Raw genomic sequence first — 18,245 nt, 5'->3', positions numbered from 1 at the left:
TAATTATTGTTTATAAATTAAGTACTATAATAAAGAATTAATCAAATCCAACACTGATATTAGCATTTATGTGATGTAATAAGTTCAAAGTAGAAATCATTAGTTAATCATGTATCCTAATATTTAATAAATTTTAAAAATTATTTTAAAGTCTTAATATCTTATAAACTTAAATGTTTTTGATTAATTTTTTATTACAAATTTTATTAAATATTTAAAATATTTTATTTTCATCTAATTATCTCATTAATTGAATGGTACAACAATTACTTTTAAGCAAATATTTTTATCTTATTGTTTTTAATTTATCAATCAACTTTATATTTTCTTAGTTGTGTTTGCTATTATTGTCTCCTAATTTATTATGAATGCAGCTTCTTCTCCTAATTTATTATTGTCTCCTAATTTATTAACAAGGATTAGTTTATATACACAGTTTTATAAATTATCATCAAACATGAGACATCAGGTCTAAAACATGGCATTACTTTCTTTATAACAAGATAAAGTAATAATATGAGATCTTATAATATTTTAGAAAACTAATTTTACCTAAATCTTTTGTTAGAACCTAATTTTAGTTATTTGTTTCTTAATAATGAAACTAGATTTGACATGCTAATCCATCTGGACCTATTGTGTGTTCTTGGTATACTGGATGAGGCTAACCACACAGGCTAATGGGTTGGATACTATTAACCTAACCCACCTAAAAATGAAGCAGAACTCATCTAATAAGTTATAAATAATTAATAATTGATAAACAAAATAAGGTGAAAAATTCAAGAATTTTTATTAGATGCTTTTATGAAAACATGTTTAAAAATGTGCATAATATGAATATAAAATTATTTAAACAACTGAAGATTTGTTTCGATGTTGAAAATGATAAATTTGAAGAAGATCCATAAAATATTGTTATTGTCCTTTGTGTAATCTAAGATAAATTCGAAAAGAATCGAAGGAGAAATGAAAAGTGAGGTGGTCGCAGACCCACAACGCCACGTGTCTTTAACCAATGAAGATTAGGTTGCTTCAACGTGTGGTCATCACACTCTCCTATGTTCCTTGTTACGTTTCTAGTTACATTTCCCTTCGATCTAGCTTCGTCTGATATTTTTCTCCACCAGCAAGCTTACAAAAACTTAGTTTTCAGTTTTCACCAAAAAGATAACAATAAATAAAGCCACTTCTCACTATCCATTTTCATGAACTTTGCATCTTCAGATATTCTATCACCACATCCATGGCGGCAGTTGTGAAGCTTCACGTTTTCCCGGATAGTTTGAACAGGCACAAAACAAGGATTTTCAGGAGGGGTTTTGGCTCGTGCCCTTCTCCTGGGGTGCTTGGTTTTGGACATGATTGTGATCGGTTCTCTGTGAGAGAGTGCAGGGCCTTCAGGACTGAAGATGGTGGGGATGCCAAGGAGAAAAAGTCTCGAAATTTGAAGAAAAGTGAAGTGAATTCCAAAAGGGAAAGTGGGTTTTGGAGTTCCCTCCAGTCTATCTTGTTGAGGAATTTCATGGTGGGTTCAAAAACAGATGATGAGTATCGCCAAGCTGTGGTGAAGGTGGAGGGTCTGCTATCCTCGGTAAGTTCTTGTTTCGGCTGTTCCAACTATTCTGGTGTGTTACTGTGTTTATTTTTTTTGGGTTAATTAATACTGTGTTTTGTTGAATGCTAAACGTAACTGTGTTTGTGTGTTGGCAAAAACAAGATTGCCATTCAAATTGGAAGGTATATTGTGACCATGATGAGCACTGGGGTCATCCTTTCGATCGGATTTCAGATGTCAGGTTGGTCTATGTGCAACTTTTCTAGCTGTTAATTTGTTATGCATTGGTTCGAAAAGCAGATGTTAATTTTTCCGAGTTTTGTGAAGGTGGAGACAGTCAAATGGATGCATTGATTTGGTACAGTTGGCTAGGAGGAGTGATCATTGGAACAATGATAGGTGCTAACATGGTGCTGGAGGAACATTGTCGTGCTGGTCCGCGTAATGTTGTCATAACAGGGAGGTATGGTTACTTAATCCCCTTTTTTCTGTAAGTGATTACCATAATTCTTTTCTATTTAATGAACCTGTGATATCTTTGATAGTAAGATAGAATTATCATTACAGGAACGTATGACTTTGTGAATAGTTTACTTTGATGATATCTAATGACATGTGCTAATGTTTTTAAGACATTGTTTAATTCATCTTGTTAATGGTTTGTGCAGTACAAGGGGATTGGGTAAAGCCTTAGCTCGAGAGTTTCTTCTTTCTGGAGATCGTGTGATTGTTACCTCTCGAAGGTGGTGTTTCCAACTATGAAAACATTTTATAGAGATTGGATTAATATGTTTTGTGGCTTTTGTCTACGTTTTACTCACAGCATGTTGTTGCTCCCACTCTCTCATTTTGTGAAGGCAGCCTCGAGTCTGTGCAAGCAACTGTTAAAGAGCTTGAGGAAAATCTGAAGGAAGGCATTGCCAATTCAGTTGGTTCATCACTGACAAAACTTTCTCATTCAAAGGTGGTAGGCATTGCTTGTGATGTTTGTGAGCCTCATGATGTGCAGAGATTGGCAGACTTTGCTGTCAAAGAACTTGGTTATGTTGACATTTGGGTAAGTGTTGTGGTTGTTGTCCTTGTTGAGCATCATCAGGTTTCATGAATAATACCAGAAAAGTGCATATGGAATCCAACCAATTATGTCACGCAATAATAAAACCTTAACATGAATACCAACTATTGGTTGAAGGTAATACATGAAAACTATTAAAGTTTTGGCAGCTGCAAAACTTGATTATCAATCATAATCTCTAGTATTTATATTCATCTTGTCATTTCCGGTGTTGTGCACAAGTTGAACTATGATCATATAAAAGAATTTTTTTACTCGTTTTGTATGATACTTACATTCTAGTATAGGTAATTAAAAACCAATAAATGGGGTGTCTGTCTACCTTCAGTATTTTGATGAAGATTAGCCTTGGAGATAAGATAAGGAACTGATGTGCCAATTTACTCTACTAATATCCTTGTTATGCCTTCAGTGAAGTTTAATTTTTCCATTGCAGAAAGCAGTTTTTATGTTTCTGGTTCTAATCTCTTTCATTTATCATATCAAAACTATTGTACAGATAAATAATGCCGGAACAAATAAAGGTTTTAGACCATTGCTTCAGTTTAGTGACGAAGATATTAAACAGGTATGTGTTTATAGTATTGCTGAATTTAACAGTCATTCATTCAGTGTTGAGACTGAGATGTAAAAGTGTTATCCCCAAATAATCATTTTTAGTCTTTAGCCTTATTTTATTAAATTGATTGGTTTATATATGTTGCAGATTGTCTCAACAAATTTGGTTGGATCTATTCTTTGTACACGAGAAGCCATGCGTGTGATGAGAAACCAAGCCAATGCAGGTCACATATTTAACATGGATGGTGCCGGTTCTGGAGGCTCCAGCACACCTTTGACTGCTGTGTGAGTAGCTTGCAGCTTCTCCTATGGGAGGAAGCTGATGATTCCACTAAGCTTTTTGCAGAACTCTCAGAAATATATATATATATATACACACACACACACACATAAATGATCTTCAAAAGTCAAGGTAGATGGTGATTGCTAATGATTCTTACCTATCTTCTTTTTCAATTAACATGTAGATATGGTTCTACAAAGTGTGGCCTCAGGCAACTTCAGGGATCACTTTTAAAGGAGTGCAAGCGATCCAAAGTAGGCGTCCATACTGCATCTCCAGGAATGGTTCTTACAGATCTGCTTTTAAGGTATTTCTCTAAGTGGGTTTTTTGCAGGATCACTTCCCTTGTCCTGCCAATGTTAAAGTTCCAACCTTTTTGCTAGTCCACAATGTTTTTTTTTTTTCTGGTGGTCATCATTGTTCTTATAAGAACTATCTATTTGTTAGAACATAACATAGTTGGTCACTTTTTCCCCTCAGCTAAGAAATCTCTTGTGTTCACTTCACAGCTTTCGATGATCATACATCCTACAAGTATCACTCAATAAATGTGCTATGTTTTTTTCAGTGGTTCAACTGTCCAAAACAGGCAGATGTTCAACATCATCTGTGAGCTTCCAGAAACTGTTGCTAGAACATTAGTTCCACGAATGCGGGTTGTCAAGGGAACAGGCAAAGCCATCAATTACTTGACCCCTCCCAGAATCTTACTTGCTTTGGTCACTGCCTGGTTACGGCGAGGTCGCTGGTTTGATGATCAGGTGAAAATTATCTTGAGGGTGAAATCAAAATATGTTATCATGTTATGTTAATGCAAACATTCATTACACGATATACTTCACAAAAAGAAAAAGTTTCAAACAGTTTCAAATGTACTTTGTTCAAAACATAACAGCTGAAGGATTAGGCACGCACATATACATGATTGAGCAAAAACTTACAGCCATGTATGTGTTTCAGGGAAGAGCATTGTATGCAGCCGAAGCGGACCGATTGCGTAATTGGGCCGAAGATCGGGCCCGGTTTTCTTTCACAGATGCCATGGAAATGTACACAGAGAACACCTGGTTATCAGTCTTCTCACTTTCAGTTGTGTGTGCCTTCATAATTCTTTCCAGCACAGGCAACAATATGCCTGGCACATGATGTCTTGCTGCTGCCAATGCAAAAGTGCATCTGCATTCTGTGGACAGGCAATTGGTGCCTGAAAAATCATCAAAGACAACAACATAGTGAAACTAAATCTAAATCATAAACAAAGTGGATCTGTGTTTTTTTCCACCATGTCCACCCAAAACAGTTATCATTTGACACACTCAGTTGTCTGTGATCTCTATAGCTCATTCATCTGGTTACTTGTCTAAGCTCTGTGTATAGGCTTCTCTGCAATCAGCATTCATCATTGAGTTGCTTGTAGTCATAGTATGTTACCATATGTCACCATGTATAACCTTCATTGAATTGTAGACTCTAGTGAAATCTCATATCTTCTACCCCATATATTTATTTGAATCTATATTGGACATCACTTTTGGTTAATGATGCTACATAGATTTTTTTGTACCATGTTGTTTTTGTTTCAATACCAGTTGCCTGTCTTCTCAGTGTTTATATCTTCTGTCAGTGATTATGAATTTGGCTAATCATGTAGAACATTATCCAACAGTTTCTTTAATACGTTAATTCCAGAAATATGCTGATATCAGTTTATCACATGTATTCTGACAAGGAACATGATTGTTTCAGAGATGAAATAAATAATTTGGTGCATGTGATTCTCATCTAACATTCCTTATTATAATAGCACTGTTTCCTCACCAAATTCTCGTATTTCAATGATTATATGTAAATCTTTACAACGAAGGTGATAGGTGAGGATATGGGCAATTTGATGTTGCTGCATTCCTACTAAATTTCATGATCTTTATGGAATATGTGGATGAGACTAATCTGGATGCATATCTTCATCAAATTTAATGCTTCAAATTCAATTATATAAACACCAAATCATGTGTGACAAGGAGGTTGATTGAAAGGGAAATTAAGAATGACAGATATTTATATTTAATTCATGGGAATTGAAGAAGCTGAAAAGAATAGCAGATTAAGAAATTGAGACTTATTTGAGTGTTGTTTAGTTTTAATTTTTTATTGAATATTATAATATGTTTTTCAATACTTAAAAATTGTAAATATCGCAAAAAATTATGTTTTTTTAAAAAATACAATTAGATATAATATTAAAATATTACAAATTCCATTTCAGGATTAAATTTTAAAAGCCAAATTATTTTAAACGTCATAGAAAAGAAAATACTTGTTTATTCACATTAAAAAAAGGTAAAGGTGATATATTTTTCTTATTATGAAAGAAAAAATCAATAATTTATCCAATCTTTTGACAAAAGAAAAGTGATTTAAAAGGATTGCAATTTCGTGGTTGAATAGCTGGCTCAAGGGCCATCTCTCAAATAAAGAAACTTTACATACAGTGTACAATTTTTTTACTTTTTATTTTTTAAGTTTCAAAATTTCAAAATTTAATCTATGTATGTAACTCATCTTTTATTATGGAAATAAAAAGAACATCACATTGATATAATATCTTATTATTAATATTATTAAAAAAAAATATCACCTAATTACTGTACTTTTTTTATATATTTAACACTTTAAACACTTATATAACAGACAAAAGAGTATTTAATTAGTAATTTGGTTTTATATACTAAACCTTCGTATAGTTGTTTTATTTTAATTTATGTTTGGTGAAGGAAAATAGTAAAAGATAAAAATAAAATGGAGGAAAACGGTAAAAGACGATGGAATGTGGAAAAAAAAATTAAAAATCAAAAAGGTTCCAAAAGTTAAAAATAACTCGAACCAAAAGCTTAACTCGGATAATTAAGACTTACAACTTTCATTATACGGATAGTGTTTATCCGCAACCCGACCCGCCGGATACGGATAATGTCTATTCGTAACCCGACCCGTCGGATACGGATAGTGTCTATCCACAACCCGACCCGCCGGATAAAAACGTATCCGTCATCCGACCCGTTACCTGCCGGGTACCCGTTTAAAAAATATCCGCGGGTATTTTAAAATCCGTGGGATACTCGTTTTTAACCCACGAATATTTAAAAAAAATATTATAAGTTTTTAAATGAAATAATCCAAATTAAATTGAAAAAAAAAATTGAAATGTTTTAGATTTTAAGTTAAAGGTACTTATGCAAAGGAAACTAAAGACAGAGATGTAATTTTAACTTCTAAGTAGGTAACGGGTATTTGCGAGTACAGATAGTGCAAAACCCGAACCCGACCCGATAAGAAGTGGGTATTAAAAAACCCGTTATTTTGCTAATGTGATGCCTAATAACATAATCAAATTAATCCTTTTTTTTAAGGTAATTCAAAAGATTTAAAACTTATAGATAAAATTGACGTTTTTTTCAGACAAAAGAAAATAAAACAAATTAAGTCTAGATTCAATCTCAAACTTTTTAGAAGTATGAAAGGAGAATACAAGAATATAAAATTTTCGTACGTATAAGAATAATATATATATATATATATATATATATATATATATATATATATATATATATATATATATTACTTTCTTCACTGTAATTTGAAACTTGAAATGAAAATGAAAAGTAGCTGGAAGTGTAAAAATGGCACGTGGCATTTGGCCTGTGGAGTGGGGCTAATGAAATTGACACAACGGAGTCATGTGAATGACTCAGCAATGCATTTTGCCAAATTCCGCTGATCACTGCTCAGTAATACTCAATTTATCAAATACTTCGTTCCAAGATGATAATGATAGTTTTATAATAATTTTTGGACAATGATATTTTAACAACTTTTTTTTAATAATTTTTTAATAACAGGACAGTGTCATCGTTCTATTGGTCTGTTTGAATCTATTCTAAAAAAATATTTGAAACGGACGAATCACAAATTGACACATATGCGTTATAAAAAAGTTGTCAAAAAAGAATTGTTAAAAAGACTTTTTCCATAATTTTTTTTCTACGTTTTAATGTTTTAATACGTATCATTACGTAGTTTATATGATTATTAGTATTGAACGTGAAGTAATTTTGAACTAATCACTTTAGAATCACATAAAGACTTAATCATCAAGCTAGGGAGTGAATCTTATCTGTTAAAATGAGGATCACATTCACATTGGTGGTCATGACTTAAAAGCATCATACAAAAAGGATACCCTGGCTATGGTTGGAGCACTTCATGAAATGACAACAGTATTGTCTTGGCATTGGCATATATGCCAGCCTCATACACTACACAAAATAAATAAATAAATAAATAAAATTATTATAATTAATGAAGAGTCAAAGTAAAAACAAAGCTAAAATAAAGATATTTTTTCACGTTCACCCCAACGTGCTCAACAACAAAGAAAAAACCCTTATCTAACAGAGGAAAGAAGAAAAAGATAGAAGACAGACATTCGTTTATAATATATAAATACATGTTGTACCTCATTGAACTCGGTTTTGTTTGAAAGTGGCCCCTGCATGTGTTTCTGTGGACATGGAAATATGTTAGGGTTACCCAACAAGACATGGAAAGTGGATATATTCTTCGGATAAGCATCATCCATGGTGGACCTCTCATGTTATTTTCTTTCATACACTTGCTTTCACCTTATACTCAAACCTACTTTCAACTTTTCAAACGTCAATCTAGGATTTTACAATGTAATAATCAGTCTAAATTTGTTATACTATAATGTCTGTAATGTTTTATGTAAGCATGCATGATATATACTTTTAGGTTTTTTAAAGTTTAAAAACCAAATTATTCTATTGATATAAAAGTATAGGCACTAGTCATAATGGGAGGGTTTGAGTAAAGTGTGGATTTGACTGGGAATTCTAATTTCTCAAATAAAATTTATTTGAGAATTATTGCATATTTATTGATCCGGCAACTTAGAGGGACAGCTGACTGCCCTCACACATCAACACGAGACTTTCCAGTGTGTTTTGTCCTTACTCACACACTTTCCGAGAAAACTTCTCGGAAGGTCACCTATCCCATAATTACTCTAGGCTAAGCACGCTTAACCATGGAGTTCTTATGAGTTAGACTACCGAAAAACAAAGCGTGCTTAACTTAGAGTAATTATGGGATGAGTGACCTTCTGGAAAGTTTTCTTAGACAATGTGTGAATGAGGACAAAGCACACTGGAAAACCTCGTGTTGATGTGTGGGGCAGTCACCTGTAAGTTGCCGGAGCGTTACAGCATATACTATTATATACATATACCTTAGTTTGTGACATTAACTTACTTTTTGTTTTATATGGCTATAAAGTAGGGTTTTTTTTTTCGTTTATAATACACCTAGTTGCTAGCTATAGATAAAAAAAGATTCAAAGGTTCTCTTTTTGGAGTGGGAAATATCTCTGTCAATTATTATTTAGATTCTAAATTTACTAAGCACTAAGAGGAAGTGAAGTGTCAAGAACAAAGAATTTATGTTTGCTTTCATACTAATGCTTTCATGTCAACCACATATCTTAATATAAAAGATAAAGGCATCAAATGTTGGAATTTTTTTTTTCATATAAAATATTTCACATCACATTCAATATAAAATGTTAATTAAGACTAACTTTTGTGAATCTTATTTTTAATTTTTTTTTCTTTATTTTCACTCAATTGTTTAACTGATATCGAAATTGCTAAACAAATATCCCAAATAAAAATTTTAAACAAATATACTTTTTTATGACAGTTAATTTAAACCTGTTGTTTTAAAATCAAATTTTAAAAAATTGTAATATTAGATATTAATTTTTATAAGTCATATTTAATACAATTTTTTTTTGTTTTTAATATTTGTATTCATTTATCTTTATATTTATTCTAATTTTATAGTACAGATTCATAGTCCAAATAAAGTTTGTTCAATCTGTAATGAGTTCTGATTATATTATTTATGAAATATAAATAATCTTTAGTATGTAAAATTTTTATTTCTCGTATAACTTTATTTGATACACGAGCAAATAATAATACAGGTTTAATGAATAACTCTAAACATAGAAAAACCCTTAATTTAACATGTTTAATATTACATATTTATACAATTAATTAATTCGGTGAGACCTTTAAAACCTACTTTAAATAATTACACTTTAACTTACTAATACATGTTTTAACGTTCATAGCTTTAATTACCATGCATACTATATAGCCCATACGATATGAGGTATTATAGTACTCAATATAGTTTATTTTAGAAAATTAAACTTAAAACACACTATGTTAATTAACCACGAATATCAGAAGATTAAATTCATTACGTTGACCTAAATGTTTATTATGTTTGAACCAATCAATCTCCATTATTTTACGAAAAGCTAGGGATATAGTTTGAACACATGCAATTTAATTTCTAATTGCTTAGAATTTTGAATAAAGTTGGGAAAAGAAATCAGAAAAAAATAATAATAATAAATAGAAAGTTGACGTTTTGTATTTTGGTATTGATAATCCATGACGAAGAATAATTAAATCATGGAACAAACTAAAACAATAAAGAAAGAAATTAAAACAAAAATGGTTGAGCATAACATGTTGGGTCCATAGAGTCAAAATCAGACGAATGTCACGGCACAAATTATGAGAGAGGTATAATAATTCATTCCCCATGTGCCAATGTGATTCTCCTTAGTTTATTTATTTTTCATTTTCATATATATAAATATATTTTAATAAAAAAAATTTCACTTAAATTGGTGTTGAGAATCCGAAGGTAACTCTAAATTTATATTGTATAAAAATAAAGAATAAAATAACATATAAAGATAAAAACTTATTAATTTATTATTTTAAAATTTTGAATAAAAGATGATGTTAATATGTTATATGATTCAATTTAAATTTTATTAATATTGTATTTTTCTAATAAACTTTTTTTTTATAAACTTATATTATATGTTGGTGTGAATATGCTTAACAAAAAGTGAAAAAAGAAATGACATGTGAATATTAATAGATAATGATATTTTAACTCACAATATTTTAACATATATCATTATTTGATTTGTCTATAGTGATGTTTATAACTATTATTATTAGGGTTAAATATGTTTTTAGTCCCTATACTTTGAGGCGATTTTGGTTTTAGTCCATTTTCAGACTATGGTATAATTTAGTCCTTCAACTTTAGAAAACTTTAGTTTTAGTCCTTTTTACCGAATTTTTTAACTTTATTTGTTATTTCAAGCATGTTTTATTATAGCATTTGGATTGTTTACACTGTTTGACACATTATTACTTTAATGTTAACTGAGAAACGCGTTTGAAACAACAAATAAAATTAAAAAAATTTGGTAAAAAAAACTAAAACCAGAGTTTTCTAAAGTTGAAGGACTAAATTGTACCATAGTTTAAAAATGGACTAAAACCAAAATCACCTCAAAATATAAGGACTAAAAACATATTTAACCCTTATTACTAATTGTAAAATAATTTTAACCAATCAATAACATATAAATAATATTAGAATATTATTATTAAAATGTTATCAAAATATTATTATCAAATCACAATAATAGTATTTTTACCTCTTACATAAGAGAGTAACACATCTGAAAATGACAGAAGAAAATTAAAAAAATAAAAATAAAAATGTTGGTATTGGTATGTTATTTAATCACTTTTATTAGTATTTAATTTTTCTGAGTGTTTCGTTTTATATGTCTAATAACTGATGCAACTACCATGGAAAAAAAAGGCAAGGTTCACAACCTGTCAGACATGAAATGCCACACTGTCGGGAGCATTTCTCTGAAATTCCGTATGTTCGATTTTAATGCATACCTACTTTTTTTTATTATAAGAGTACGTGAAATGTTACACTCTTACTTTTTTTTTTCATCTAATCTTTTTACTACATCATCACAGCTTTTAAAATATCAATGAATTAGTAGTTCAAATGTATTGAATTAAGGTTTTTATAATTTTGAACTTTGTAGATGTGTGTAGTGGAGAATGGATAATGTTAGTAATTAGGTTAAACATTAATAATATCGGTAAGTTCCGATTGTTATCATAATTATCTACAAGTGAATAGATCAAGTAGATAAATTATTTATTAGAAGAATTAAAATGAGTTTTTATCAATGTTTAAGAACGAAAAATATATTAAATTATTTTTAATTTTCTCTGTTTCATATTTTTTTTTATATCTTAATCTTTGAGTTTTAAATTATAATTTATAAAATATATATAATCTTTCACAATTGTTATTACATCATATAATTAAAATGTTGTATCAATGCTCTTACAAAATTTTACTCTTCTTATTTTATATTGTTTCCTATTATTAGTTTGGATAGGTCTATTTATAAAAATATTATTTAAAGTGTGTTTATTCGAGTTTGTTATGAGAGATGTATTGTTAATAGGTTTGAAGTTGTTTTTTCATAAATAAATATATTATACAAAGATATCTTTTCCACGCGTTATCCTCTTTATTGTTTAACACTCATTCTCTGTACTCGGTACTCGTCTTCCACTAATCTAGATATGACCACAAGAGAGGAAATCTTGCAAAAGGTTTTCTGAAACTCAAGTAGTAATTGGTCAAAGCTTCCTTTATCAAATCTCAATCAATGCAAAAGTGAATCATAAATTACTGCTAATGTTTTATTTATAGTGTTTTACCTCGTTGACCATGAGTTCAACTAGATGAGCCATATTTATATGGCTAATCAGCTTTGAAACCCACTGACCCAATTACCTATTAAGGTCCAACCATGAGTTTTAATCCTTGAACTATTCATCTACGCTTTTAGTTAAGAAATATTAGTATCCGGTATCCAAATTGGGATATTCGATTCTCGATACCCAATATCCTACTATGTTAAAGTTGTGGACCTTACAAGGAAAAGCTAGTTGACCTTTCGCCTACAAAAGTTAACCTTTTATTCTTATGCATTCACTTATTTATATTGTTTCTAGTTAGGTATAATAATATTCATATGATTAAGTGAGGTCTAAATTTGACTTAATTATATTTAAACTATATTTTATCTTTAATCTTTATTTAATTATGTTCTATTGTTGATCTTGTCTTATTTGTATTCTCAACAACTAACCTTAAAGCTAGACTTGAGTGAGACTGAGAAGCCAGGTAGCCTTGAGATACCTGTTAAGTGACTCTTATGCACCATATTTGACAGTTAACCAACTAAACAATGTATACTACAAAAAAAAGCTTATTTAGAGGGAGTTTTTCTTTCAATTTGTGGGGGTTTTTACCCTCCGCTAAATAAATTCCGGGGGTTCTTCAAACCCCCGCAGTTTGAGTCGCCACAAACTATCTGCGGGGGTTTTTTTCGCCCCCTGGTATCATATTCAATTTGCGGGGGTCTTTCTGCGGAGGGTAAAAACCTCCTCTATATATTCAATTTGCGGGGGTTTTTTGGCAGAGGGTAAAAACCTCCTCTATTACTGACTATTATTTTGAGGGGGTTTTTAACCTCCTTTATATTTTTGTCACTTTTTTGTTTAATGATTATTAAGATATATAATATCGTTTTTTGTTTGATGATTATTAAAATATATAATAACTATCTATTTCCATTAACTTTTTTTTTTCAATTTCAAAATTAAATAAATTTAATTTTTTTATAAAATTATTAAATACCAAACAAATATGATTCCTTTGATTAAAAAAAGATACCATACAATAAAAGCTCTTGAATTGAAAGAAATTTAGAAAAATAAATTGAGAAACAATTTTCGTTGGACATTATTGCATAGTATTCCAATAATGTGTTTCATCTGAATAACAGNGAAAGAACCAAGAGAAGAAGAAAACATTGGAGATTTATTTTTCACTTAAGTTTTTACAGAGAAGGATAACTTTATAATATTTATATTTTTATACATGATCAGAAAATTCAATCCCAAATTTGCATTATTACTCGATACAACAGTGGGTTCTATCCAAAGGCACAACATTCAACAGTATATGTGACTAGGTATAGTTGAAAAATTGATCACCCTTTGTAGTGAGATTGATTATCAATGAAGATCTCAGATAATACTCAATTTTCTCACCAGGACTACTCTGGTGGCCTGCTATGTATGTATGATACCTGAAATACAGACAAATCATGATGTGCCTCAGTAAATTGTAAAAGAAATATTTTAGAGATTGAATGGATAACCTTTATAGAAAATAAATAAATAAAGAAGAAGAAACCTTATCCACCAATATGTATCATAGGCCTATTTGCAGTATATCTTCTTTAATAAAGGTTCATTAGCATGTTAAATTAAAATAGCAGTGAGTGAAATTCTATTGCAGCATCATCATATTAAGAGAATGATAAGTCCTGGTAAAGAAATAAAAGAATTATAAATCATTACAACACAATTGAGATTTAGCAATAATAATAATAAGAAGAAGTGCATACCGCTGCTCCTATTATCTCCCTAAGTTCATGATCCTCTGCACCACATCTCAAGGGATCTCTTAAACTAACCTGAAACACGACCCATATAAAAAAATCACAAAAACCTTTTGGTGAAGCTCACATTAAAGATGCCATATGTATGTTATGACATGTTTTATTGTCCTGACCGATGTCAACATCCATACATACATCAAGCACCTTTGACTTGAACATAAATGGTATAGATAACATCCATAATGACGGGCATGTCTTTAATAGGGAAAATGTTTATCAGTTTCATTGATTGGAAAATTTTCAAAAATGATTAAGAATTCAAAAGAATTATGAAAGTACATTAGTGCATCTAAAAACAATAAATAGAATATCAAATCAAATAGCACGTGCAATGGAAAGAAGGGGCAAGACAGTGTGCATGTTCAATCCCAAATGGTAGAGACATATTTTAATGCTTGTAAAGATCGTGTCCTAATGTGTATCAAATCTTCCATTTACTGACAAATATCAAGACTTACTATAGGAATCCACTTTTTGCAGGGCACTTCTATCTTTGTAAATAAATATTTGAAGTTATGTTTTTCTATTATGAGTTGGTCATATCAGATAGTTTCCCTTTTTCCCATCATCAAGCATGTACCGTATCAAGAATTCAGAAATAACAGTAGACATCACAGTTCCAAAGTAGCTAACTGCAAGGAATCAATCACACTCTTTATAAAACTAGATTGCTAAAAGTTTGCATAGAAAATCCTGATTTTAGTTGCAAACAAAAATTATAGGCCTTAAATACCAATTCCTTAATCCCGAATCCTTCACCCTCATCACCTAAGTATCCAATTCAATTAACTGTACATTTAGAAGGCCTGCATTTAATATGATCTATGATGTCCTGATACTCCAAAAATGGAAACATAAAGGTGTTGTTCCCATGTCAAATGCTGATACTTCTACATTCATACTAATTTTTTAAATTAAATAGCAATCCTCATAATCATGAGTTAATGAGAAATTACCACTCTCTCTTTCTTCACCCATATTATGCATCTATAACTTTTTGTTAAAGAATCCAAAACATAGATATCCTAAATTTCAAAAAGATGATCGTATTCCCGTAGTTGTATGTATTCATGTCGTACTAAGCATCCAGACTTCATATATTATCATGAAGTCTGGCGTTACAGATTCACCCAAAACATTAAGTATTCAAATATAAGTGACATCACAGATTTAGCCCAATTACCATCACCAGGTTTAGGGGACAAGCATAATACACTGAGCTTTGATGATTTGAATATAACTTACCTCCGAAGGACCAAATAAACAGACTTTAAAGTTTCCATCAGCAAGTAGTCGCAATCTATTGCAACCAGCACAGAAATGCTCAGTCATTGATGTGATAAACGAAACTCTACCTTCGTGCCCATCTATTGTGAAATTTTTGGTTGTATCTGTAGGGTGGTCCTGAACTCTTTTTAAGCTTGGAAACTGTTTCATCTGTTTGGTAATGATGGTTACCATGGGTCTCTACAATAAGAGAACAACAAAATGTAGTATAAAAAACTCTAAGGATCTGTAGAGATCAAACCCAACATTTTACGAAAAAACACTTATTATAGATGATAGAATTAAACAGGTAGATTTCATTATCCAGTGGATGTTATTTCCAAACTAGTGAATTTAAACTAATATATAGAATTTGAAGAAGAGAGTTGCAGAATGTATGTGTTGGTTTAATAGGGTTTATGAGATACTGACTTACAGAAGGGTTTCTGATGCAGGTTGCGCTGGGGTCTGCTTTACAGTCGGTAGCCGTTTTCCATGATTCCTTACCGACACCATCAAAAGTACCACCACCGATGATTTTTATACCATCCATGTCCTAAAAAAAAAGCCATTCGTTATTCTCATATTCACTGAGATCTGTTGTAGCGGCAATGGTGTCTACAACTTGGATCATTACGGGCTCTGGAGTAGAGCATGGACCTGCAACAAATTCTCCAAAATGACCAGCAACAAGCACCAAAACAGCAAGATCCTCAACCGGAGTCAGAATCACGTCCACAACCAACTATAGAACAACAGAAACAATCACTACAACAAGCCAACAATAACAAGAGGTGGGCAACAAAAATGTATTGCACTTAACTTAGGAATTTCATCAAACACGTACAGGGCAACAATAATCCCCACTCCCAGTTATGAGTTAACCAGAATTTCCTGCACCATTAACAATCAGTGTGAGAGACAATTTTGAAAAGTTGAATTGGAAGTGAAATCAATATGGAAAGACATCGCAACACCAAACAATACTGTTGTGGCCGCCATAAGTGCCGAGGCGTTTGAGAATTGTCTCAACTTCGATTAGGGTTTTATGATGTCACGAATTTGTGGACAGTGGTGAAAGGTGAAGCCTTTGAAACATGAAACCTAAACCTAAAAGAGATGATTTTGAGATTTGAGTTTTGAATAAAAATGGAAAACCTAGAACTGAAAACCCCTTCGACTGTATACTCGTCTCCCAAGTCTGCGACTCCCTCGTCCAGTTCAACGCCCGAACTCCTCACCGCCTTCATGATAGGCGACATCGAGCTCCTCTACGAGATCACCTTCTCAGCACTTTGCAGCGGGTCGCCATTGTGCTTTTTCTGGTCGAGAATGGCTGTGACGGGAAGGTCGAGAAAAGGAAGAGTTTGATGGAGTTAAGTTTAGGTTTAGCAATTTGAAGAAAAAATAAAGTAAGATAAAATGATGGAAGGAAAACGAACAAAAATAAAAAGAAAAATGAATTATAATTTGATTACTAACGAACCTCCTTAAGAACACCTTAAAACCTCCGCTATTATTAGGACTTTTACNATTCAATAGAACTAATTTAAATCTTATTAATTTGCGGGGGGGTTTTATAACCTCCGCAAAATAACCCCCCTTAAATACCATTTTTTTTGTAGTAGTACAAGTTATAGTGTTAAAACCACCTAAAAAAATTTCCAAAATTTTTGTTTTTAACTTTAAAATAAGATTTTTTTTTTATAATTTTCTCTTTCAAAGTTCTTAGTGAATGAATTGAGATACTTTTTTTTTAATTATTTATTTTTTAATTTAAAGGAGTTTAGTTTTGCCGATCAAATTATTTTGTAAAATAATTATACATATATACACATATGTAAATGAACTCTCTTGTCCTGACATCAGTTATTGACATAATTGTCTCTTTAATTGCATAAAAACTCTTCGTTAAAACTATTACTAACACCATGTTGAATAAGGAATAAAAAACAATGTCTTGAATCAAACAAATATTAGGCTCAATCTATGTAAAACACTAACTATAGTGATGATTAAAAGTAAATATAGAATAAGGTTAAGACAAAATTAAGTTTTCACTAATCCATCAATAGTGGAAAGTCCACCAATCATTCCTACAAATAGGAAAAAAAGATAGGACAAAATGTTAACTTTATGTAATAAGATTATAGTCCTACATATTAACCCTACTTATTTAAGCGTCAAAATATTCTTTTTATAAGTATCTTAAATTTGGTCTAAATTGAAAACCACAAACTAAACTGAAAATCAACAATCAAAAACTATAACTCAAGAAGAACTGTGAACGTGAAGAGAAGTGAGAAAGAAACCATGCAAACGTTTAGAATACAAGTAAATCGAAAAAAAGAACGATCTTCAAAAATTTTAGATCAGGTAAAATATATATATATATATATATATATATATATATATATAAATAATAGTAGGACAATTAGAGAAAATCAAATATTTTGTCACATATCTTATCATTAATAATTCTTTATTTTAGAGATTCACAATATTAATTTTCTTTTATAGTGTAATATTACAATAATTATTCATTAATTATTCATTAACATCTTATTTAGAAAAATATTTATTTGTATTATAATAATTATAGAATGTTAATAATAAATTACTGTTTATATTTAAATAATATATTATCATTGCAAATTATGATATTCAATATCATTTTTTTATCTTGGTATTGGTTGAGACAACCTGCTCTCATAAAGTAGATTTTATTTATTTAAATTTATTTACAAACACATTCAACCAATCCCATATAATTTTTTAAATTGTTCTTGATAAACTCTTTAACTGCTCTAATAATAAAAAACGTACAAGGTTTAGTGGTAAAAGGAAATACATTTCTCTCTAAAATAGAAAACTAATTTTGTGAAAAATGAAACTGGATAATTCTTATGCGATTGTTCTCATTCTTGATATTTAAACTAAGTTTGATCTTTTCAGAAAATATTATATTCAT

The 18,245-nt window shown here is 30.6% G+C and overlaps 2 protein-coding genes across 14 annotated transcripts; one reads left to right on the top strand and one right to left on the bottom strand.

Moving 5' to 3' along the window:
* Positions 1 to 1,050: 1,050 nt before the first annotated feature.
* Positions 1,051 to 5,177, top strand: LOC106774182 (probable chlorophyll(ide) b reductase NYC1, chloroplastic). Its single transcript, XM_014661074.2, has 10 exons — positions 1,051 to 1,594; positions 1,721 to 1,799; positions 1,886 to 2,021; positions 2,227 to 2,301; positions 2,420 to 2,615; positions 3,133 to 3,201; positions 3,340 to 3,479; positions 3,662 to 3,784; positions 4,046 to 4,238; positions 4,438 to 5,177. The coding sequence occupies exons 1-10, from the start codon at positions 1,247 to 1,249 to the stop codon at positions 4,621 to 4,623; spliced, it is 1,545 nt and encodes a 514-aa protein (XP_014516560.1). The 5' UTR covers positions 1,051 to 1,246; the 3' UTR covers positions 4,624 to 5,177.
* An 8,166-nt stretch (positions 5,178 to 13,343) lies between these two features.
* LOC106778698 (GTP 3',8-cyclase, mitochondrial-like) lies at positions 13,344 to 16,736 on the bottom strand. 13 transcript variants are annotated; one of them, XM_022782995.1, is made up of 7 exons: positions 16,250 to 16,731; positions 16,098 to 16,168; positions 15,935 to 16,019; positions 15,711 to 15,830; positions 15,254 to 15,475; positions 13,955 to 14,023; positions 13,344 to 13,633 (listed from the first exon to the last, which is right to left on the bottom strand). In XM_022782995.1, exons 4-7 carry the CDS (start codon positions 15,825 to 15,827, stop codon positions 13,601 to 13,603), a joined length of 441 nt encoding a protein of 146 aa, XP_022638716.1. In that variant the 5' UTR covers positions 15,828 to 15,830; positions 15,935 to 16,019; positions 16,098 to 16,168; positions 16,250 to 16,731; the 3' UTR covers positions 13,344 to 13,600. The 13 variants fall into 13 exon arrangements, 12 of the variants coding, with proteins under 12 accessions (XP_022638716.1, XP_022638713.1, XP_022638720.1 ...); XM_022782992.1 differs by having other exon boundaries at positions 16,122 to 16,168; XM_022782999.1 differs by having other exon boundaries at positions 16,262 to 16,731.
* Between the last annotated feature and the right edge of the window lie 1,509 nt (positions 16,737 to 18,245).

This window comes from Vigna radiata, chromosome 1, assembly GCF_000741045.1.
Source record: "Vigna radiata var. radiata cultivar VC1973A chromosome 1, Vradiata_ver6, whole genome shotgun sequence".
Classification (NCBI taxonomy): domain Eukaryota; kingdom Viridiplantae; phylum Streptophyta; class Magnoliopsida; order Fabales; family Fabaceae; genus Vigna; species Vigna radiata.
This window is presented reverse-complemented; position numbering and strand designations above follow the sequence as displayed.